The 24,802-nt window shown below is 48.4% G+C and overlaps 1 protein-coding gene across 1 annotated transcript; it reads right to left on the bottom strand.

The window, feature by feature from the left end:
- Positions 1-7,594: 7,594 nt before the first annotated feature.
- Positions 7,595-24,375, bottom strand: SDR16C5 (short chain dehydrogenase/reductase family 16C member 5). The gene is made up of 7 exons (XM_027042897.2): positions 24,185-24,375; positions 20,153-20,499; positions 16,136-16,267; positions 13,915-14,014; positions 12,037-12,181; positions 11,017-11,142; positions 7,595-9,359 (listed from the first exon to the last, which is right to left on the bottom strand). The coding sequence occupies exons 2-7, from the start codon at positions 20,483-20,485 to the stop codon at positions 9,266-9,268; spliced, it is 930 nt and encodes a 309-aa protein (XP_026898698.1). The 5' UTR covers positions 20,486-20,499; positions 24,185-24,375; the 3' UTR covers positions 7,595-9,265.
- Between the last annotated feature and the right edge of the window lie 427 nt (positions 24,376-24,802).

Raw genomic sequence — 24,802 nt, 5'->3', positions numbered from 1 at the left:
CCGTCCTCTGGAATCTTTGGGTTTCCCTAAGTATTTCTTTTCAGAGAGAGAGGGAGAGCCTGTGCCTTGCCGTGTTTTCAGCTGTAGTCTGCTGTTATGCTGGGGCTCTGTTGGTGTATACTACGGAGTGGGGAGAAGGGTAGAATTCCATAAGCTTCTGATTAGATCTCAGCCTTCCAGTGGACCTGTTTCTCCAAGTTGTACCTCTCGCAAATGTTTGTCCAGGGGTGTACCCTTTCCCTGCCCCCCCCAACCCCTTCCTTCCCAGGCCGCAGCATTCCCATCTGCGTCCTTGAAGCCCTGGCCTGTGTTGACTGTTTTTTTCCCTTTAGGTGGGACGGTAGGGCTGGAGTGAGGAGGAATGTCCTTCTCCACGCTGGGATGAGACTGGCAAAGTCCTTTTCCAGGAGAGTAGGTCTTATTTATTTATGTATTTATTTATTTATTTAATGTTTATTTATTTTTGAGACAGAGAGAGACAGAGCATGAACGGGGGAGGGGCAGAGAGAGAGGGAGACACAGAATCCGAAGCAGGCTCCAGGCTCTGAGCCATCAGCCCAGAGACCGACGCGGGGCTCGAACTCACAGACCGCGAGATCATGACCTGAGCTGAAGTCGGACGCTTAACCGACTGAGCCACCCAGGCGCCCCGAGAGTAGGTCTTATTATAGAGAAGGTTCTGGGCTTCTTTCACAAGGATCCCTCTTCCCCAGAGCCCGGAGGGGATCTTTCTCAGAGCTTCACTGTGAGAACTGATTGGGATTCCTGGAGGTTAAGCCCACTTACGTGTGGGAGCCCTCCAGAGACTTCGAGCCCCGAGAGTTTTGCACCGCCAGGCTAACTCATGTTCGGCCCCCAGCATTTTGTCCGAATTACCATTTAAGTGTTCCTGCAAGTGTACAGAGCCAGTGGCTTTGCTTCAGGGAGCGGGTTCTGGCTGCATCTCTCTGAAAGATCTCGTTTCTCCAGGTTTCCAGGTCACAGATGTCTCTCAGGTCTCTGATGGGTCAAAGAAAAGTAATAGATTCACACTTTATCTAGATTCTTGTGGTCAGACATGGGGATGATGAGTTCCAGGTCAGAGATGAAGTCTGAAGTTTAGAAGATGCAACCCCAAACCTAAAGCTGCGATCCATTAACTAGTCCTGCATGGGTATAGCTAACACCCGCCTTTTTTTGGACATAAAAGTACTTATCACCTATGTTCTCAGCTTTATGGCTTCAGCCAAAAATTCAAAACATCAAGACATCAGGAAAATGGCCCACTTAACGGCTTGTAACATATATTTGCATACCTAGTACATAATACTTTGCAAACATAAAGGATATATATTTTTAAAGTAGGCTCCACGACCAATGTGAGACTGGAACTCACAACCCTGAGATCAAGAGTCGCATCCTCTACCGACTGACCCAGCCAGGCCCACCAAATATAAAGGACGTATTTTTGAAAGGAAGAAAGGAATAGAGAGAAAGACAGAGAGACAGAGACAGAGAAGCTAGAAAGGAGAAAATGAGGAGGAAAGGGAGAACAAAGAACCATAAGGAGAAAGAGAGTCAAAATCCAAAGTTTATCCAAAATTATATTGACATAAATGGTCTACATAGAGTACACTGACTAATAACATAAGTAGAAACTCAAAGTAGAACATTGTATTTTCTCTTTTTTGCTATACTCTCAAAGGCAGGCAAAGGCTTTTAGATTACAAAGAATTAAAAGAACATATATCCTATACTAATCCATAGTCCTGAATAATTCCACTTCTTACAATGAAATACTAAAATACCTTTCACACACAGGTTAAAAAATGCATTTTAAAAACATTTTAAAAATTCTAGTAAATAATATGTACATTAAATGTATATCATGAATATATATTATTACATATATGTATGTATAATGTACATTATACACATATGTATAATGTACATCACACATTATCCATACATGTGTATAAACAGATATACATGTAATCTCTTACATGTAAGAGATGTAATATATGTACCTCTGTACTAAATGTAATTTAAAGAGATTTCAAGTAGTACCAGACACATTGCCACAAACTCGAAGTTCAAGGTCAGAGTTTAGTTAGGGGACCTAGTTTTGATGGGTGTTTATCGAGTATTTGCCAAACCCTACGTTAGGCATTTTATAACTGCCAACTCACTTAGTCCCTACAACAGTCAAATGAGCGAGTACAGTCTTTTGCAGAATTGGAAAAGGGCTTCAGAAAGTTCAAGTCACCAGACCTAAGGTGCATCGCTAAACTGATGGGAATCCTCAGCTGTGTCTTGGGAGAGACCTGTAGCCAAGACACCCAATGCCCATTTTTGCTCACTCTTACAAACTTGTGCAGTTATTAGAGGGAGTCACAGCGACTGTAGGAAAAGCTACAGTTTCCAGTCTCACTTGCATGTGACTCATAATGTTGGAAGAGAGTGTTGGGTGGCTGCTTCTAGAAATATTCTGAGAAGGCAAAGTGGTGCCTTTGTTTCTTTTGTCTTTATCCGTTCCTACATCTGCTGCCTGGAAAGTGGCTATGGTGGCGGCCATCTTGCTGATAATAATGGCGGCCACACTCCCGGGATGGCAGGGTGAGGGCTGTCAGTGGCGCAGGCCCCTGGCACTTCCTAGAGCAGAACCAACAAAGAAGACGTGGTTCGCCTACCTCCGGACTTCCACACAACAGAGAGCACACATTTATAGTTCTTAAATCACTGTTATTGAGGATCAGTGTCATAGCTGACTCTCGTTTGAAAAAAATTATTCATTAGTTAAGGGAGCAGCGGTGGGGGGCGGGGGGACAGCAAAGGAGAGACTGTCTCCCTGAGTCTCATTTTTAAACTAATACAGAACTCAGTACCTGGCAGAGGAGTGCTGCGCACGGCAGACACAGAAATAATATACAGTATAACCAAGTTGAAGTTCTCAGGTCGGAAGGGGCAGGTGCTCAGAATCTTACACACTAGAAATCTGGCAATATCTGTTTGGCCGTGGAAACATTTGGTTTAAATGGCCTTATTTTTACCTTAAAAACGATATCGCCCACTGCATAAGATGGTAGCACGAGGGGAAAAGGTAAGACTAATTCAGAGTGCTGCTGTGCTGTTTTAAGCAGAGTCTCATGGATTTGAACTCAAACAGGAGGGCGCTGTGTGCAGGCAGAGGTGTAAGGGGGTCCCCTCCACCTGCAAGCTTGATGAACTGAGAGGGCGGCAATCAGAGCCTTGGGTGTTTGGAACAGCCAACACCCTCTGTGGTACGAAGCCCTTGGAACTGTGGGTTCAAGGCAATGGCTTTAGCAGAAGTAAGACTGTGGTCCCAAATCTTTTTCCAGCCCTTTCCATTAAGGGATGTCTGCCAGACATGGGATCCAGCACATCAGCAAATATCAAAGGATGGCCGCAGCCTATCTCCTAAAATTTTACTTCAGACGGCCCAGGAAAGTCTCCCCTAAATGGAGAAAGAGGAAAAGGCAGGCATGGGAAGAGCACGGATACCAGTAACAGAGCGTCCGACGTCAGCTCAGGTCATGATCTCGTGGTTCACGAGTTTGAGTCCCAGCCCTGCGTCGGGCTCTGTGCTGACCGCTCAGAGCCTGGAGCTTGCTTCGGATTCTGTCCCTCTCTCTTTGCCCCTCTCCCTCTTATGCTCGCTCTCTCTCTCTCTCTCTCTCTCTCTGTCAAAAATAAATAAACATTAAAGAAAAAAAAAAAGCTTTACCCAGGCAAGATTTTTGGCAGTGATTCAAATGCCCAACGATTTGGATGAGATAAAGCCATCAGAAGCCCGCTGAGTCATTGATTGAGTGAACAGTATCGTCAAAGCAAACGGGGGCTGGGCTTGAAACACTTTGTAATTCTTCACACCTCTAGTCTGAGGCTGTCTAATCTATGCAGTCGCGAGGAAGGGTAGAGTCTTCAAAGCTTCCCTCCGATGTGGTCTTGGAAAAATAAACAACAAAGAGCGCTCCGGGGCCCCGCAGGGCAGAGGCAAGAGCAAGGAAACACTTCAGCGAGCAGAACCAGGCAACCTCACCTGAGAAAGAGGGTCCTGGGGATTCTGCTCAGCCGGAACCCACGGCTGTGGACCAGCACTGTGTTTCCTCTGGCCCCCACTGTTCTTGAAGGGGAGATTCTTTCCACCCCCCCTCTTTTTTTTGTCTTTCATTTTGTTTCTTTTCTCTTCCTCTCTTCCTAGTCGTGGTCATCCTGCTTCTCATGCATCACTGTGTATTGGGTGTGATGAGGGTAAATGGCTTGTCCTTTACTCTCTTGGTCATCAGGCCAAGCAGGGGCATCCGTGGATTTGATTGAGAGTGCTGCCCGGCACCAGAAATTCTAGACTTGGCGTGGCATGCAGTGACTGGGCAGGGCCTTGAGGTGGGCCTGGCCTGTGGGTTCTGTCTGATAAGAAGGGTACGCGTAGATATTTGAGGAAGTAGACTATGGCAGAAACTGTAAGTCGACACCCAACTTCTGCTCTTGTCTTTTTCGAAAATAACGGAACGCCTGACCTTTGGCTGGCTCACAGCCGTGCAAAATAGAGAGCACAGCCAGCATCCTTTGCGGGTCGGTCTAGTCATGTGACTAATTCTGGGTAATACGATGTGGTGTTTGTGAGGTGCGCTGCGTCCGTGGATTGTTTTTTTAAAAGAGGTACGGGTGCTCTCTGCTTTCTCTGGATTCCTGCAGCTTGGAACTTGGGCATAACGGCCGAGGTTTTAGCGGTCACTGTAGACTGTGCCCATGAACAACGTTCGGGCTGCAAGCCGTGCGGAGCAGATGCGCCCAGGAGTTTGGGTCCCTGATACACGGAGCACCGTACTAACCCGAACAGCTACCTTAAATATCGGAGGGAAACACACTGCCACCTTCTTTCAGTCCTCCTGACATTGGGTTTTCGGTTACCCCAGCTGAATGCGAGCCTAACGGAGTGAGCAAACCTTGATGCAGGTGGAAGTGGAAAGAGCCTGAACTAAGGTGGTAGCACCGGGGACCCAGAGGGAAAAATCACCTGCCGGTGATGGTGGAGAGGCAGAGTAGATTTGATTCCTAAAGGATGGGGGAAGTGAGAGATGCAGTCCAACAGAAGTAGAGCATTGCACCGGGATTTCTAGTCTGGATGGTGTGGAGGGAGCCCTGCAGGGGGGTGGGGGGGGTGGGGGAGGGAGGAGGAGTAATGGGCGTGGTTAGAAGTCCCCAGGGCATCTACACCATGAGGAATCCAAGGGCAGAAACTTGAAGAAACTGATAATTTAAGGAGTGGGCAGTGGAAGAGACCAGTAGGCCGATGATACCAAGGCCAAGGGCAGAGAGATTAATAATATCATCATGAGAAGTAAAATAAGATGAGGAATGAAATCCCCAGGGATCCCTGTTGGATGTGGAAGCTGGATGGCTTAGGAACCAACGTGAGGAGAGGAGATGGACAAATCCCTCTGGGCTCCATTTTAAATGATGCTGCTAAAGGAGAGCAGGGCGAGTTGCTGCCCCAGTGGGATGGAGATTTTTGTAAAGTTTATTTTTATTGTTTACAATTTTTTAAAATGTTTATTTTTAAGAGAGACAAACATTTTAAAATGTTTGTTTATTTTTGAGAGAGCGCAAGCACGGGAGGGGCAGAGAGAGATGGAAACACAGAATCCGAAGGAGGCTCCAGGTTGTGAGCACAGAGCCCGACGTGGGGCTCGAACTCACGAACCATGAGCTCATGTCCTGAGCCGAAGTCAGACGCTTAACCGACTGAGCCACCCAGGCACCCCTATTTTTATTATTTTGAAGTTTTGCATGGTGTTTAGTGTGCCTACAGGATGCGGGGAGCAACTCTTGGTGGAGAGGTTGAGGGTGTGCAAGAAGGTGCCTCCAAGAAAGCCCTGGAAGGCTTTGGGTGGAGGGCACAGGCCACAGGGTCAGCCCAAGCGGGTTCACTGCCTCCTCGGAGGCTGAGGACAAGAGGGGAAGTGGAGGCAGAAAGAAATGCCCCTGAAGATATTGGTTTGGGTCGCTGAGGGAGTTTGTACGTGTCGGATTCAACTTTCTTGGTGAGGTAGGAGCGGCTACCCTTGGGGAAGAGTGAGTGATGGTGGGGGGGTGGAGAGTGAGCTGGGGGTGCCTGGATCAACCCCAAACAGGTCACTATCCTGGAAATGAAGGTGCCTAGGCCGCCCCAAGATCTCCTCACAGAACCATTCCGCCTGGGGCGTCTTGCGTCGCCTCGGCTGTGGTCGGCTGGCCCCAATTCTTGGTCACGTTTCTCTCGAGGGCTGACTCTCAGAGCTTGGGATTGGTTTAGTTTTGCTTTGTGTTTCAGGTACCTCCAATTCACTCTACCTCCAAGATTCGAGCTGCTTTCCTTTGACAAACCGCGACCCCCTCAGCGGTAGGACGCGGTGGGAGCGTAGAGATCGCTCATGGCCTGGAGTTCCTTTTCTATCTTGGCATCGGCATGGACTGTTTACATCTCTCCGAATTCATACAGGGAGGCCCCAAACCCGCAGTGTGGGGGTGCTTGGAGATGGAGATTTGGGGAGGCAATCAAGGACAGACCCGATCAGGCAGGGGGGCCCTCGTGAGGGGAGTAGTGGCCTTATAGGAAGAGGAACAGCTACAGGTCTCGCTCGGTGCCCGCACATGGGGGAAGGGCCGTGTGAAGACACAGTGAGAAGAGGCCGTCTGCAAGCCAGGAAGAGAGCCCTCACCAGAAACAGTGTTCTCCGGCATCTCGATTTTGGACTTCCCAGCCTCTAACACTACGAGAGAATAAATTTCTGTGGTCGAAGCCACCCAGTCTGTGGTATTTTGCTTGCAGCCTGAGCCGACTCCTACTGCATCACCAAATGAACAAGGAAAAGGACACGGTCACCATTTTTTATCCAGCCAAGCTCAGAATACCAAGAGTTCTTCTTGGTTCTTGAGCAGCGTGGGGACTATGGGACGCTAGATGACGTCATCCTGGAGGGCAGAGTGCCCGGTCCTGAGGTACAGCTGTCGTCCTTGAACCTTTCTCAAGGGTTGCTCCCGTGTTGGGCTCTTGATCATGGCTTCGTTAGGACTCCATTTCAAACGACGACCAGTACGAAACCCGGTTCAAGTGAGAACACTTGCTCCCCGTTGTATTAGGTCACCTTGGTGCACATTACCCTCTGGAACCCTCTCATTTACATGCGCTCTCTTCTCATATGAGCTCTTCAAGTAAATCTGAATTTGTTTAGACAATTTTATGGGTACTGTAAAACCACAATTGAATTTCAGGACTTTGTAGAGGTCCCGCCAAGATGCACTCCAATTAGAAATAATTGCTGTTAATGCTGTTACGATGTGGTGGCTGCCCGCTAGACCCCAGACCTTTGTTCTCCTAAATCCCTCGAGTCTCTTCTTTATTCTTCAGCTAAATAGACAGGCCCCTAGAATATACGCTTTTGGAATCGTAATATAGGAGCGATATTGTGCCTCTCTCTTAATTAACCTTGTTAAGCAAGGATTTGGAACATTAGCCGGTTAGGCTAAGAGGGCCTTTTGAGTCGCTCAGTACGCATCTGCAGTTGAGTAGGATGTCCCTCTTGTGAAATAAAATGCCTTTTATTCTTTGGCATACCCCAAATACCTTTATTATTCTTTGAGAAATGGTGTGACAGGCTTGTTTAGCGAAACAATGTGTGCAAAGCGCATAGCTTCGTGCCAGGCACAATGAAACCTTAGCTATTGCTTTTATTATTATAAAACAAGGTTCCCCCCCTCCCCCCCCTTTTTTTAAGGCTTTCTGAATGAAACGGAAATACAGGGGCAGAGTCAGAACCATGCAGGCGGCTCAGGATAAATCAGTCCACAGTGGATTCCACTGATTCCACACTGCCTGAGACCACTGCCTTTCTAAGAGCATCTTACCCCACGACGTTCATGACTTGTTTGACTCTCACAGGGTCTTCCAAAGCACTTCTCATCCTTTCCTGCTCCCCGTACAAAAGAAGGTAAGAGACAAAGGCTGCTGTTTTTCTCCCCAGGCAGACGCCCCCTCCCAGGCTGCGAAGGAGTTCCAGGGATACGGTAATGAACACAGTTTTCTTAACCTTGCTTTTATAGTTAATATCCAAATCATGAGAGCAGTTGGCCAGGCCATGAAGCTGCAAGAATACAACAGATTGGAGATAAAGGCAGCATCGACGAATACCAACGCGTAGAATTGCCCATTCTGCAGAAAAATACAACACGAACCCCAACCTGAAGTGCTGAATTAAACATTTGAAATTAACCACATGGATATGTTTTCTGGACTAACAGGCAGCAGTTAAACTAGCTCAGTAGAAATGTCATTTTCACAGTCAGAAGCAACCATTCTTTGATCTCTTCTAGGGAAAAAAAATGTGCTCCTGTGTAGACTTTGGGCTAGAGTCACTGTCTCCCAAGTTCATTCAGGGAATGTGCAGGAAGGCTTCCTGACACAGTGGCTCCTGATGTACACTCAGCAGCACTGGCACTTAGTCTGTGAGCACACAGGGCATTAAGCAGTCAGCGTTGGTGTGACTGTGTTGGGAAGAAGGACACGGGAGGGTGGCCTGTCCTACACCTGGTGGCATAGGCTCAAAAAGGCCAAGGCTGAGAGCAGGGTGATAGAGAACCCAGAGCCCTGTGTCCTCTGTAAAGAGGGCATTCTAGCAATCTACAGTAAAACCTTGGTTTGCGAGCATAATTTGTTCCGGAAGCGTGCTTGTAATCGAAAGCACTTGTACCTCAAAGCGAATTTCAAGAACCATTGGCTAAGTCGTGATCACGTGACATTCGCTGTCACGTACTACGCGTATTGCAAGACATCGTTCCTTTATCACGTCAAAACTTATTAGGAATGTTTGCTCATCTTGTGGAACACTTGCGGAACAAGTTACTTGCAGTGCAAGGTTTTACTGTACTCATTCATGCTCCTCACCTCTCACTCCGGTTCCCTGCTTCACTTGAGCCACCTCCCCCCCGTGACCAAAGTAAAGGGCAGTTCATGAAAGAGAGGATTATTTTTCTCTCCCATCTGTTGCAAGCAGACTTGACAAAAACGGGCTATTTTTTTTTTCATTAAAAAAAGAATAACCTAGCCAAAAAGCAGATAGCAACATTATTTGCAAAGGCATCAGTTGAAAATACGAGTCTAGATAACAGAAAAAGAAGGGTACTTGTAGTTTCCAGATACATCCTGTTGGACAAAAATGCTGTTCTCCATCGAAATAAGCATTATGCACCACTGGGTATCGGATGGTATCGGCCATGGAGCTGGTCTTTAGTGTTTCTTGTTCTTGCAAACGAAGCCATCCATTATGTTAAAGATGCCCATAAAGTCAGACAGAAGCAACGCTATCTTGACAGGCAAGATACTAAAGAGAACACGAGAGAAGGTTCCTCGGTTATTACCATGAAAGCACCTTTGCCAGTTCAGTTGAAGTGCAGTGTCACTGACTTGTTGTAGCTGAAGTCATTGGCATAGGCACACATTAGTGTGCATGCTTCAGGGTCACCCAGGGTTTGTCCACTACGTGGGAGGACACTTGCCCGGAGTCTCTCTACCTCTCCTTGCTTTATTTGCATTCACTTGTCTCCCTCCTCATGTCAGTGTCCAAAGCTCCACTGCACTATGTAATGATTGCTGGGAAGCAGGGAAGTCTGGTGGATTTGGACGAGCCTGCCTTGAGTCCTAGCTCGGTCACTTATATGCCAGCTCAGGCACATGACTTAGCCCTGGAGCCTGTTTCTACAGGTGTGAAACCAGTCATCGATCTTTCTTTTTTGGGACTCCTGTGAGGATTAGATGTAATAGGTCTCCAGACCTTTGGCAATACCCAGCTGAGGACTGCTCACCTTCTCCACCCCTGCTCACCTTTCCTAGCAGAGCACAGACCCCGTCAACCCTGACATTCACACCACAGAGCTAGGGGAGGTACACTAAATAGCACAGGCACAGTACCACTCTTGTGCTAAGTGAAGCCTGGCCAGCAAAAGGATGTAGGAATGACATCGGTGTGTTGCACAAAGTAGATACAATTAGCTGCAAAGAAAAAGGCACTTCCTCAGGCAAGAGGGACAATGGCTACCAGCCATGATATCTACGTTCATATAATGAACAACTGTTGCCCAGACTGGAATTGCTCATCGTGCCAGATGGCCAAGCTAGACCCAGGGAACGTTAAAACAACACAGATTTCAACGCCACAGCAGGGGAGTGGTTCAGTAATGGAATATGCTTCCTTGCAAAGCAGGAAGCACATTCCCTGGGGGCGGGGCTGGGGGGGAAGGGGGGAGTGTAATTGGATGACCTGTTACAGTCCAGAAAATGAATTGAGATAGTGGGGATCGGCAGTAGCTGCAGCAATATGGCACCACAATTCCTGTAACTGGGGTCCCGTGCCCACAAAGTGCCGCTGAAGGTCTCAGCACTGAAACCCAATGGGGAGTCTCAGCACTGAAACCCAATGGGGGGCAGAGAGAACAAGCAAGGATGCTCTCTTGTGCTTCCGAGAGGTCGTTACGTTCTCAGGTTTCCCCCCCCCCCGCCGCCATTTTTTTTTTTTAACCATCTTATACTCCAAATTTATCCTCCAACTGCCAGCTTTACCCATACCACAGATTCCTGAAATGTTTGGCTTATTGTCTGGCCTTAACTTTGGGGCTCTGTCCTAAAGGAAGCATGGACACATTATCTGTTCCAACATGATTATTCTATGATGCCCACAAGAAAAATCATCTCTCCTTAAAAAAAAAAAAAAATCACTTCAGCCTGTCCACAGATCATTCAGGAAATACACTTCTTTTTGACCATAATGCAATACTAAGAGGGCGGGAAGAATCCAATTCCATTTTCTAGACTCTCACGGGAAACACTACAACTATGGGAATTTGAGATCATGTCAGCAAATAGACACAATGAAGGGATCAAAGTTCAGTCCTTTAACAGACAGTTTTTCAGTGGCCCCTCCTGGTAGGGGATAAGTTATTGACTGGCTTATTAGAGAAGTCATAGGAAGGTGATATTCTTACCTTTTAAGAACCATTACGAAGTATAAAAACCTTGGCACATATAAGTACACTTTCTCTTTCAGGATAGCATCGACTATCTTTTCAACCACGTATTCTGGTTCCAGAATCGGTAACAGAAAAGGACGGCTAGGGAGTGAAAAAAAGCAAAAACAAAAAAGCCCAAGTTAATAAATTAATAACAATATATCTCACAAATCAGGGATAAGAAAGATTATAAGACATTATTGCTTGCTTCTTTCCCTGCCAATTTGACCTATTTCTAGATTTACTGCTTTATTATCAACACGATAATAACAACTTTAATTTGAAATGGCGCAAGAGGATTCTAACTCATACACTCAGGTCACAATATGCAGCTAGGTGAAACCATATTAAATAGCTGCCCGTCATCTCCATGAGATGCAGATTTGGGCATCTGTGTCCCTTCAGTGATTCTCAGTCTTTCCATGGAGACAGGGAAGGGGGCAGGACAGTGTTTGGTGGCAGACAGAGAGTGAGGCCAGGAATGCTGGGGGGGGGGGTGTGGGGGGGGTACGGGGGGCAGGTCCGGTTCCAGAGGTGGTAGGAGCTGGACCCAGCCTTGAGAAAGCATCCACAGTAAACCCAATATCTTCAACACAAAGACATCTGAAGAAAGAAAAAAATTCTGAAACCAATTATAGATCAGGCTGAATCTGAAGACCTTTTTAAAGAACATTAACAAATAGAATAAAATAAAATAGGTGGTCCATCATTTTTAAAAATGTAGTTTTATTTATTTATAAAAAATTTCAGTGTTTATTTTTGAGAGAGAGAGAGAGAGCTCGCGCGCGCATGAGTGGGGGAGGGGCAGAGAGAGAGGGAGACACAGAATCCGAAGCAGGCTCCGGGCTCTGAGCTGTGAGCACAGAGCCCAATGTGGGGCTTGAACCCACAAACCGTGAGATCATGACCTGAGCCCAAGTCGGAAACTCAACTGACTGAGCCACCCAGGCGCCTCCCTAAAATGTAGTTTTTCTTAAAATCAAAGGACGTACTTACACAGTAGAACAACCTTCAAACATTCCAGTGTTTATAAAAAATGGGCACACGATAGTGGTCTTGATCCCCTTTAGTTTCTGGACTACTGTTTCTGTAAATACAGATTCAGCAAATCCATAGGCTGCAAATTTACTTGCACAGTAATCTGAAAAAGGCAAACGACACTAATGTCTATACTGGAATTTTCAAACGGCATTACATCGAGGTTTCCTCGTAACACTAATACCGACAAAGGATGGGACAAGTTCAGAGTTAGTTTGTATGGCCTTGGTCTGTGCCCACTGGAGGAAGCGAGGGGCGAGTGGGAAGGAACACTGTCACTTCAAGGTTGGTTGACAAGGACCAAGGGCCCTCTCGGAGAAGCAGGGCCCCGGGGGTGCCTCCCGCGGGTCACAATGCTAGACTTCACTTCCACTTTCACCTTGACGGGTCGTCAGACCCTCTGCTAGCTGTTACGCAGGGCACAGCATGTGCAACTGGTCCCCGTCCCAAAGAATTTCAACACAATCAGGGTGGGGAGACACACACAAGAATAAATAAAATAATACAGGAAGTAGAGTCCAGGCTGAAGAGATCAACGTGGGTCACAACCCTCAGGTCAAGTTTTTTCCTAACTAGGACTCTTTCTTCCGACTCTCCTGGAAAACGTCAACCTCTACCTCTTATGCATCCTGCAAATGCAGGGTGAATGGAAAGTGGCCTTCACGTCCTTGGTGGGCTTTTGGTCTACAATTGCACTCACTCCAGAGGAATGGAATTACTCATCGTGCTAGACGGCCAAGCTAGACCCAGGGAACGTTAAAACAATATAGATTTTGAACTCAAGGCATGGAAACGTTTGGAGAAGAAAAGGCATTTCGGTAGACTTTGACTCTCCTTTTCCTCACACAATCAGAAGGGGCAAACCTGTTGTTCATCCTTGTTCTGGAGGGAAAGCAGCTACGCAACCAGCAAGACTCGGGTCCCCAGATTGGCCACGGGTTAGCCCGTGGGGGGAGGGGAGGGGAGAGGGGGAGTCCCAAGCAGCTTCCAGGGTCCTCTGAGTCATTTGGTGTAAATGCGGTTCACTGAGCCCCTTGATCTCTGAGATTCAGATGAGCCGATATGGCCCGGTGGCCAGTGGTTCTGAAAACCCGGTTCGCGGAACCGATTCGAACTGTGTTAAGACCACTGTGCGCCGTCTTGAGCCGCGAGTCTTCAACCAGCGGAAAAGCAGAGAGGTCGATTTTCGGTTTCTTGGGCTGGAGAAACTTTCTCCAGACCCACAGCTGAAGGGGACCACTCGATGGAAACTTCTGAAGGCCCAGTGCTTCTCCTCACCACCCTGATAACAGTACCAGGGGGATTTGGGGGGGGGGGGGACTATGCTAACCACTTGTATAAAAAAATTAGCAGTCAGGTGTCTCTCTCTCTTTCTTTCTCTCTTTTAAATGTTTATTTATTTTGAGAGAGAGAGAGAGAGGGGGCACAAGCAGGGGAGGGGCAGAGAGACAGGGAGAGAGAGAATCTCAAGCAGGCTCCACAGAGCACACAGCCTGAGGCAGGGCTCGATCTCGTGAACTGTGAGATCATGACCTGAGTTGAAATCAAGAGTCGGACGCTTAAGTGACGGAGCCACCCAGGCGCTCCTCTTTCTCTTTTTTTCATTCCAGGGGATTGCATGGACCCAACGATCCCAAAGTGCAGAGTTCAAGTTTGTGTAAGCATATCTGATGGGCAGTTTTGAGGCACAATGTTCTCCACCACTTACCTTGTGGAATATATCTCTTGATTTATTCCCCTTTATCATTAGTACCTGAGGTCAATGTTGATTATTCAGAGCTGAGTAAGACAAGTTATAAAAGAGTTTGTGAGTGCAAAATATTACATTTCTCTTACCTGCCAGTTTATTTACTCCAACTAATCCAGCTGAACTTGAAATGCAAACCAAATGGCCATGATCATTAGCTATCATAGCAGGTAGAAAGCATTTATACGTCTAAGAAAGGCAAAGAAGACTGTTAACCTTTTATACTTTTTTTCAGACGTTTCTGTATGATGAAGAAAGTCTTTTAAGTTCATAAAAATACCTGAAGGCACGGGGATATAAAAATTTAAACATCTGGAAAGTAAGCTTCTTAACCTGTTTAACCTTTAAATCAATATTTTTCTGATGGCAGTTCTAATATTATTAAAAATAATTTATTCAGACTTACATTTTGCTCACATTTGACTTTCAAAAACACACTATTCAGACAGCAATTGAAGCTGTACAGGACAGCCTGAACTATGGCGGGAAATAAATAAACTTAAAAAACTAAATAAAAACATCACTTCGTCTTGAAATTCATCTCTACTTCTTTGAATAATGGTTTCTTATTTGTATGTCATGTCATTAAAGAGAATATGCTAGAAAAAGAGGACCTATGCTGTGTCTCAGTACTACAGAACACCTTCACTTTTGATTTGGGACCTGGAAAGAAAGAAGGTAAAGGAGAGAGAAATGAGCTTTGATAGAAGATATATTCTACAACAAAAAAGTAATTCATTAAACAGGAATAACTGCATACTTACATGAATTTATGTTTCATATTTACTTTCAAATGTGAGTAATACGAATAAATATGAGAAAAGGGATTTCTTATAAAAGTCAAAGAATGTTTGCATGCATCGAATGAGTTTCAGAAAGAAACTAACATGTAGGGAGAGGTGGAAAAACAAAATGAGCCAACAGTGCAGCATAGTAAAAAGCCCCCGGAGTTCCGACAGTCTGAGGTGAGTCACTTCTTCCCGGGGACGCATCCCTTGGGAGCATGGTCACCATGAGCTCTCTGACCCTCTAGCAAGTAAGTGCCTGCTCCGTGCAGAGGCTCAAAGAATGTATGCAGACTTGCCCAGACAGAGTGTCAAGAGTGAGGCTAATGTGGGGCAGGGACACGCCAGCATTGTGGGGACAACTAAAGGAAGAGGGAGAGAGAAGGAAAAGACCAAGGACAACAGAGAGGAGGAAAAAGAACCCAACATGAGATTATGGCTTTATCTTCATTCTGGCTGAATAATCTAATTTCATTCTAAAGAAGGAGAGGCACATTTGGGACAGGGTAACATAAATCACTTGCAGCAGCTCCTGAAGGAACGGGGAAGGAACGGGGCGGCCGCTTAGTTCTGAATGTTTCCATCTTTCTCCTGGAAACGATACAAAATGCCAAAAATACCACCACGCAAGGATGCTTTGGGTGAAACTAGGGGACAGAAACCTACGAAGTCCAAATAACATTTGAAGGCCACCACATGGGAGTTGGGTGGGGAGGTCAGGTGGGAAAGCGTGAGGAGAGGGCAGCTCAGGAGTCTCCAGCAAATACTCCCTCCCAGCAGAGAGGCTGCCCAGGGCAACAGGAACAGGGCGAGGCAAGCCGGGGCATATGAGTGGGTGCGGAGGCATGGCAAGACAGGCTTCAGCAAAGACCAGGAAAACACAACTTCTGCAAGGAAGACCATCATCTCTGGAGATCAGGAGCTGTGCCCCTTCACGTCCATGGTACCTGTGCTGTGCCCTTTAATGTCACCGAGGCTACAGGAAGAAACTTTCCTTTCCTTGATTGGATACTGAGCCAGGTGACGATACATCTTGGTTTGCCCAGAATAGACCTGATTAATGCCTGCTTATTAATAATGCCCTCTTCCACTTTATTTTATTTTATTTTTTGTTATTTCTAGATTTTTTACCTCCTCCACTTTCAAAAGAGTTCCAACTTAGGCAAATGATAAGGTCAGCCTGGTCATGTATGTGGTGTCATTTCTGTGTAGCCTCGAGCAAATCTTTTAACTCCTCTGATCCCTTATTTCATCGAGCTGTATCAAGGATTATGCAGGAGGGGCCTAGGATAGCACCCGAGATAGGCTGGCGATCGATAAATGATAGTAAAGACATGGGCAAAGTTGTGTCTTTGCAAGATTCCTGAGCAGGGGCTCAGGCAAGTGCAGGCTAAGTTGGATCAGGAGTCTAAAACTGAGAAGCCTGTGCTTTATTTACACGTGGATACAATTCTAAGAGAATAAGAGGAAGTACGTCTAAATTCTGAGTAACTGTATATTTGTTATGAGACGAAAAAATAATTACCCATAAATGTGCTTTGAAATTCACATCTAAAGACTTTTCCATCAGGTCATCTGGGCAGTTGAGGAAATCGCTGCCTGTCACAACTCCGGCATTGTTGATCAGGATGGAGACATCGCCAACTTCTTTTTTAACCTGAATTGAGTAACAAGAGCCACACCACCCACAGAGTAATTCCTTACGTGATCGAAGTTTAATTTTCCCATAGTTTTTAGACGCTTCTTATCCTTGTTAACACAGACGGGGTTTACGTCCTTTGCAAACAAAGCACGTTTCATTTCCCTTGCTGAGTTTGCAGAGCGTCAGAGATCCAAGTCTGATGGTTTTCTTCTCATTTCTTCCCCCCTCCGTGCCCCCCTTCTTAGGACGGTTCCAACACTGCAGGGCCGTCGGCCTTAACAGAGCGGTTAGAGCTATCCTCATACTTAGCGATCAGTCGCTTTGTGGCAGGCTCTGTGTATGTAGCAGGTGATTTCAATCACTGCGACAGGACGTAAGGCATTATAGGCGTGACGTATAAATTAAGACCCAGCCCACCCTGAGAGGGGGGTGGAGCAGGAGGGTGTGGAGAAAGCGCAAAATTCCTAAACACGGTTTACACTGGAGGCACAGCACAGAACCCGTCTGTCCTGCTTGGGCTAGTGGGCTGGTTTTCTTCTCCCTGACACAGGCTTCTGGGTACTAAGATGTGTCAAGAGAGGATCTGAGTGGGCTCCCTTTGCCGGCTGGAGTAGGCACTCAGTAACTTTTATCTCAGGAATAAAATGTCTGGGTGTAACCCTGGGGCCTTCCGCTTACGGTGAATCTTTAGCTTGTCATCTTGGCTCTACTGGCAGAAGGGAGCACGGGATTTTCCAGGATTGGCCACGGGAGAGGGTGGTGCCCCTCTGCTCCCTTCTGTGTTCTGAATTTCATCACTGTGATCTGTATCACACAGCAGGGCCTCTGTCCCCAGGTCAGCGGCAGCCACCGGCTGCAGGTGCCCCATGCTCAACAGGAAGCTCACGCAGTACTCTCACATCTCTAGCTCTGTGTGTGTGTGTGTGTGTGTGTGTGTGTGTGTGTGTGTGCGCGTGTGTGCACCTGCGTATACGGTAGCAGTCAGCACAGAGGGGGGCATATTACTGACACCACCTGAGGCTGTCTGTCATCTGAGGTTGTGGGTCCTAGCAACGAGGCTGATGTGTTGGGTATTTATTTGTTACCCAACTAGATGGGTGGCCTAGGGAAAAACCTTAGGACGAAATACAGACTAAGAAAAGCTCACACTTCATGGTAGTGTTTTCAGATAAAAGCATCCAAAACAATCTAAATTAGGGTTTTATTTGGAGAGTAGCTAAAATACGTCGCCAAATTCAAGCTGAACGGCTGTCAAGGCTAGCCACAACCAGCCCTACCTGAGGCAGAATCAGGTACGGCCTTCCGGTCACGGAATAATGAGCAAACCACAGGAACGGAAGGCACAGCGCGAGGAATGTCACCAATGGTACTGTGGTAGTGTTGCACGGTGACACCACACCTGTGGTGAGTGGGCCGTGACACATAACAGTGTTACCACGTCACCATGTTGGACACCTGAAGCCAGTGTGCCATTGTGTGTCAACTACACTCAACTGAAAAAAAAAAAGAAAGAAAGAAAAGCTGGTCCGGGCTGTGGACCGGAAGACAGTACTAGCATTAGAGGCTGACACGTTAGCTCAGAGTCAGGGATGGCAAGGCTAGAAGTGACATCCAAGGGAAATAAACAGGGACATGTATGTCCACTGTGGCCTCTCACATAGATCAAGAGTGTTCTCAAACACTTGACCAAATACACATCAGACTCTAATTTCAAAATGGCCTCCAGGGGCGCCTGGGTGGCTGCGTCTGTTGAGCCTCTGACTTTGGCTCAGGTCACGATCTCACAGTTCGTGGGTTCGAGCCCCATGTCGGGCTCTGTGCTGACAGCTCAGAGCCTGGAGCCTGCCTCGGATTCTGTGTCTCCCTCTCTCTCTGCACCCCCCTTCCCCACCGGTGACTTATGCTCTGTCTCTCTCTGTCTCTCAAAAATAAATAAATTAAATAAAAATTAAATAAATTAATCCATTACATTAAAATTTTTTTTAAATGGCATTTAGGCTTGTATCTTTGCAGTATATGAAAATTATATCTCTATGAATCATGCTTTAAATGTACGGGGCTAAGCATCCGTGATAAGATTTTTCATGTGAATAACCTTCCTTCCTATTGATTTATCTATTTAGCATATAGGTTGATCTTCATCTATTTTTTTTTTTTTTTCTGTTAAAGGACTCTCTTGTTCCAAAGTCTGCTTTTTCCCTTTAAATTAAACTTGGAAAGACATCATGAGTATTCAGCCCCTGCCACACTAGAGCCAAAGGGACCAGGTTTAACTGTATGTGACTTACATATTTATTACTGACCAATGACAGCCTAATAAAATGCTCACCCATGGGATGAGAGTAAGCTTGTCAGTATCGTGTACAAGAGACAGAGGGTAGCATCCAAGGTAAAGGCCACCGACTCTAGTTTTTAACTAGTTTCCTTCTTCTGCAATCACTACGCTCCTCACCGTAAGAATATGGCCACAGACCCCGCCTGATAGGTCTAGTGACATTCCCACACAAGCTGTGCCCGCCTGTCAGTTAAGCACTGAACTTTGGCTCAGGTCACGATCTCACAGTTTGTGGGATCGTGGGTTCGTACCCCGTGTAGGGCTCTGTGCCGACAGCGCGGGGCCTGGCGCCTGCTTCGGATCCTGTCTCTCTCGCTCTCTCAAAAATAAGTAAACATGAGGAGTGCTGAGAGGAGTTGTTTGCAGTCGGCACGAGTGAGCATGCCAGGCCATCGGTGCTTTAAGTGCACAGGGATGAAGCTGTGAGCTCAGCAATAGCAGAGACATACTTGTGCTTCGAGGGAGGCGCGCGCTTGTCAGGTTTGGGTCCCCGGACTGTACCGGGCTGCCTGTGATGGAGGCTGCAGTTACCGACGCGGAAAACTGAAACAAAACTTCAAAGCACACCCACCAGCCGGTGACCTGCCAACCTTACCAGGAGACAGTGAGGTGGGAAGCAGCAAAGGGGATTCGACTCAGGGCCTAGAAATTGTGCCAGAAATTCCAACGTGGCGGGTTCCTTCCTTCTCACTAAACTGGGGAATTCTGGGTGTTGCCACAAGGGCGGCCCAGGACAGTGATGTGTGGAGTACTCATGAGGACGCGAGGGGAGAGAAATCCTCATGAGGGAGAAGAGGCAGCCATCGTGCGACTATGTGCCTCCATGCACTAAGGAAACCCTTACCGTTGCATGCTGGAGTGGTGATGTCCTGCCAGCCTTCTTTACACGGCAGTGGTATCATCGCCAAAGGAGCAACTGTGGTTAAGGGTCTTTGGGATGAATACGATATTCTGTTTTTCTCATGACTATTTAGGCGAAATATACCTTCATGTGAAAGGCACTGTGGTGTGGTGGAAATAGCTGGGTTTAAACTCAGACAGGAAATGGGGTCGAGTCCTGGCTTAGTCACGGGCTAGCTCCGGGACCCTGAGCAGATTGTTCAAGATCTCTGCGCCCCCTTTTCCCTCCAAGAAACGGGCTGCCCCCTGCCTCTTCTACTGTAACAGGAGAAAGCACAGTCCATATTGCCTGGTATGTAGTGGGAGTATTCTGGAGTCAACAGACTCAAGGCCAAGCTCGGTCTTTGCCACTTGTTAGCTGTTTCTTGGGTGAGCTACTTACCTCCCTCAGCCTCGGTTTCCTTATTCGTGAAATGAAGATAATATTGGACCTCACTTTATAAGATTATGATACAATATAGGTGGGCTGCTTAGTATGGCATATTGTACACAGTGACCTCTCAAAAATCCTCATTCCCTTTCCCCGATACTTTTTAAATTAAAGGGATGCTGGAGACAGGCAAATCTGCACCGAGCAAGGGGTTGAGACAAAGAGGAGGATGCACATGAGCGAATCTGTAGAGAGAGCTCACCGCCCACAGGAGATGGCGAGACGCAACACCTACCTGCTCGGCCACTCTGTATATTTCTTCCTTTTGGCTGCAGTCGCAAGTGTAGGCATAGACTCTTGTGGCTCCGGCTTCCCGAGCCATCCTGCATGTTTCCTCGTTCCCCTCCTTGTTGATATCCCAGAGAACCAGCACCGATCCGAGGTGGGCAAATCTGAGGGCCAAGAGCCTTCCCAGTCCTCTCCCAGCACCGGTGATGAGCACGATTTCACCAGCAACGTTCTTCCGTGGTCTGGGGATGAAGGTGAAAATCAGGGTCTCCAGAAGAGCAATCACTGATTTTCCTAAGAAGGTGATCAACTCCTTGGTGAACTTCAGGTTGGAAGCCATGCTGTGGCTGAGACCTACAGAGAAAGAGAGACCCACATAAAGACCTCAGTGACCGTTCCCTCTGAGTGTGCCATCTACGTGGAGCACAAGCTTTCTGAGATAGTGGAAGAAACCGGCTGTGTAATTTAAGCTTCTCTCTTGGTAGCAGATTCTGAACTTAGAAAGCGCAGGGGGCCCACAGAGACTGCATCTTGGCCAACTTTCATTCGCAGCACCAAGCGGGGCACACATCTGAGTGCCGTACAGGACAGAAATGTTCACTCCCCAGGCACTGTAACCATGTCAACATTTGACCCGAAGAAGAAGAAAATTATTTCTCGTAGTTAACCTTTCTTAATAGTAATCACAAAAGCCCTGTTGGTTGCATCATGTGCTTGACTGCAGTGCTGGCCCACAGTATGTGCTTTGGGGACGTCATCATGTTACTCAGGTTCAGAGTGCTGCTCCCCAAGAAGTCACCTGATAGGTTTGTTGAATGAATAAAAGGCCTGCCCTGTCACTTGCACAGGGCCATAGCTTACATCCTGTTATCAGTTACTCACACGTTAGTGAGAGTGAGTTTACAAGATGCCTTACGAAAGACTCGCTGGGAAAGAAGGGTAGGTCTTATTTCCTGCAGTGTGAGAAGACGTGTTTAGCAGGGGGGCTACTGTGCTGGGGGTGGGAAGCTTCCCTGAATGGGGTGCCCGATTGAGAGGCACAGAAGAGGTGAGGAGGTGTCCTTCATTAAAGAACAGCAGGTGGTCACTTGTTTTGCAGTTTGGCGGAGGACAGACTAGTCACGGCTCATGACGATGGGTGGAGAGGTTCATCGACAGCAGGGCTTGGGGCCTGGTGGGACCCTTAGGAAATTGCTGGGAGCTCAATTGCTGTTTCTTGTCTCATTCTACGGATGGAGCTGGAGATCACAACGCATGGGGATGTGGTTCACCCAAGGCCTTGGCTGCCGTTTAGCGCAGGGCCTGCTGAGTTCATTTATTACATCCGCCGAGCACCGATGCCGGGCAGGTCTGATGCTGGGCACTGGGGCTGAGGGGGTGGGTAGCCTCCCATGATCTCTGCCCTCACGAGCAAAGGGTCTGGTTGAAGAAACAGACATTGAGCAAAATAAATAAAGAGTGACAGGGTGCTATGGAGAGTAGACAGGAGATGCGATTTAGACCGGGTGCTGGGGAAGAAGCAACAGGAGGGATCTGCTGGAAGGTGGCACTGGAGCGAGTAGTCAACTGATGAATGGCCAGCGGTAGAGAGAGCTGGGAGCAGCTTGACCGACAGAGGGGAGAAAGAGCCTGAGGCTCGAGGAAGGTTTGGCCTGTGTGTCCAACACGGCCCAAAGAATTAGAGCGCTGGCGGTAGGGGGCATGGATGTTGTGGGGTGCTGGTTTCACCAGGCTTTGGATGAAATGGCCCTCAAAGTCGCCGCCGTCTTTGTTCACATTTATTTTCACACAGTCGCCTTTGGATGACTGACTGGGCTTCTCAGGCCCTGCGTGGTTTGGAAGGAAGGTGCTTTGAAGGGCAGACAGCGGTTTGCACGCTCTTATTTTAAGCTCACTCGCGGGACGTGTCGCTTGAGAGCTACAACAATGAGGGTCAGACTTCCCCCACTAATAGGGCACCCCGGGCACCCTGCCCCGGCTGCAGCCTGGTCACTGCTGACACTTCTTCCGGGGAAAACCCACACCAGCTTATCAATGCCCCCTCAGGGAGTACCACTGTGTAAATCCATGCCCAAAGGCCAGAGGTCCACGCCTCTCCTCGCTGGACTGCAGCACCATCTGGGTGCTTAGAAGTCTCACCACTGACCTGGGGGGAGGTTCTTAATGCCACAGGCTCTGGACTCCAGCACTCTACCATCTCCACATGGGCACGACCTAAGACCCGGGGCAAGGTCTTACCACTTATTGCTGTCTCGGCAGATGCTTACTAGGTTCTTAAGAGCCTGGCATCCTGAGGTCTGCTCATCTGGGGTTTAGGGTGTCTGCTGGGGATCTGCACAGGTGGTGAGGTGTAGAGATTAAAGTGTGCACTGGGGGGCGCCCGGGGGGGGGGGGCTCAGTCGGTTGTGAGCGTCCGACTTCGGTTCAGGTCACGATCTCACCAGTTCGCGAGTTCGAGCCCCACGTCGGGCTCTGTACTGACAGCTCAGCGTCCGGAGCCTGTTTCAAATTCTATGTCTTCCTCTCTCTCTGCCCCTCCGCTGCTCGCACTCTGTCTGTCTCTCGCAAAAGTAAATAAACATTAAAAAAACATGACAGTGTGCGTTGGAATTCTGGATCTACCACTGACTTCTCGGCAACCTTGGTAAAAATGATTTTATCTCTTGTGCCTCAGTTTCCTCTTCTAAATAAGGGGATTCCACAGCAGGCACCAATGGGGGCAGCTGTGGAAGTCAAAAGACTTAATACAGGTAAAGTAATAGGGTGTGTAATATGGCCACGATGATCTCTTATGAAATTTCTGAGCCAACTGGAAAGAGAAAAAGGTCCTCGTTGCTCTGCACACGGCTCCCTCCAGGGTGCATGGGGTGGGGGTGGGGCAAGAGGGACTGGGCTGGATTTCAGCGCCTGCCGGCAGGTTACTCATCATCTCCGGCTCTACTCCTAATGCTCATCATGTGGGGGCCTTGTTAGAACAAAGCCAGGCACATAACAGCAGCCAAATGCCTGTGCGTGAGCTAGAGCTCCGACTGACGTTCCGGCTGGCATGTGAGTTATAATCCCTGGTCGTAACAACAAAGGATGCTTATAGGAAGTATCCTTACCAACAAAAGTAAATGCGGGGTTCGGTTTCAGTGTCAAGACTGTGCCTTATGTAGTTACAGAGCATATTGAATGTAATCAGGTTATAGACACCTCTTTGGTGTCTCCATCCCATGGCCTCTCACTACTTGGTTCAAAAGCGGAACTAACTGGGGGAGCCTTTAGAGCCGGCGACCCTTGATCTCAGAGTCGTAGGTTCAAGCCCCACGTTGGGTATATACAGCTTATTTCATTTCATATACTGTTTTAAATTTCTTAAAAAGTTTATTTATTTTTGAGAGAGAGAGAGAGAGAGCAAGGGAGGGACAGAGAGAGACAGGGAGACACAGAATCCGAAGCAGGCTCCGGGCTCTGAGCGGTCAGCACAGAGCCTGACACGGGGCTCAAACTCACGAACCCGTGAGATCGTGACCTGAGCTGAAGTCGGGCGCCCCAGAGCTTATTTTCAAAAAGAAAACAAACAAACAAACAAACACAGTAAGCTTAACTATTTGGGGGCAATGCGAGCAGGTGCCTTTCTCTTCCCAGCCCAGGAGGCAGCAAAGTGCTCCGGTAAGAGGTATGGGATGAATGGGGGGGCGGCGGGGAGGGAGAGGCAGACGCACTGAGCAGCAGAGAGCTGGGGACCAAGGCAGCGTGGACGGAAGAGGATACCAGGGACGGATCCCGCCCTCTGCTCCGGGACCGGGCGGGGACGCTAGCAGCCCTTCCTTCTGGGTCTCGCGAGTCTGAATCTCGGGGACAAAGCGGCCCTCCCTCCGGCTCACCTGCCCGCTCGCCCTTCCCCCACCCGACCATCCTCCCCCCCCCCCCCCCCCACCAGCCACGGTGTCACAGGGTTCCCGCCCGCGGGTGCGGGCGCTGGCGCGGCGCGGAGCCCCGTCCCCGTGGAGGTCTTGCCCGGCCCTGGCCCCGGATCAGGACTCGGGTAACTCACCCGGGACACGCTGCCCTCGCTGTCCGCGGAGAAGCAGTCCCTGCTACGCGCACCGCCTCACCGGCTCGTGGCGGTCGAGGCTCCGGGGTTTATTCCCGCAGCTGGCCCGAGGCCAAGGGTAGGTCAGCCGCGCCCGCGCAGTGGGTGGAGCCGCCCGGGGCTCCCGCAGGCCACGTAGGCCCGCGCTCCTTCTTTCCTGCCTTTCTTTTCCCCCTGGCGGCCAGATGTACAGGGCGGACATTTATTTGGTCGCCGTGGCCGGACGCGCGCGCCGGGATTTCGAAGAGTCATCCCTGGGTGTCGAAAAATTCCGATATCCAGGCTGCCTCCTGGATTATGAAGTCAGAATTTTTGGGTTGGAAAGGGCCCAGGTATCAGCACGGAAAAAGTTCCCCAGGTGTTTCCAAAGAGCAGTCCCGAGGGTGGGAACCGTTGTGTTTGAGAACAAAAAGGAGGCAAGGTGGATGGGGGGCGGGGGGGGGGGGGGGCGACGCGGTTTGCCCGAAGGGAGCCAGGTCAGGTCTCTGCGCCTCGCAGAACGGGGCACAGATGCGGAGTTCTCCAGCAGAATCTGACTCCTGCAGTCGAGGTCAACAGCTTCTCTGGACCTGTGGCTGT

The sequence above is a fragment of the Acinonyx jubatus genome, chromosome F2 (assembly GCF_027475565.1).
Source record: "Acinonyx jubatus isolate Ajub_Pintada_27869175 chromosome F2, VMU_Ajub_asm_v1.0, whole genome shotgun sequence".
Classification (NCBI taxonomy): Eukaryota; Metazoa; Chordata; class Mammalia; order Carnivora; family Felidae; genus Acinonyx; species Acinonyx jubatus.
This window is presented reverse-complemented; position numbering and strand designations above follow the sequence as displayed.

Excerpts from the sequence above, each read along its gene's own strand:
- SDR16C5 (XM_027042897.2), bottom strand. The coding sequence starts at position 20,485 with ATGGCTTCCAACCTGAAGTTCACCAAGGAGTTGATCACCTTCTTAGGA. Across the intron at positions 16,268-20,152 it reads TATACAGAGTGGCCGAGCAG|GTTAAAAAAGAAGTTGGCGA; the intron begins GTAGGTGTTGCG and ends TACTCAATTCAG. Across the intron at positions 12,182-13,914 it reads TGGAGTAAATAAACTGGCAG|ATTACTGTGCAAGTAAATTT; the intron begins GTAAGAGAAATG and ends TGCCTTTTTCAG.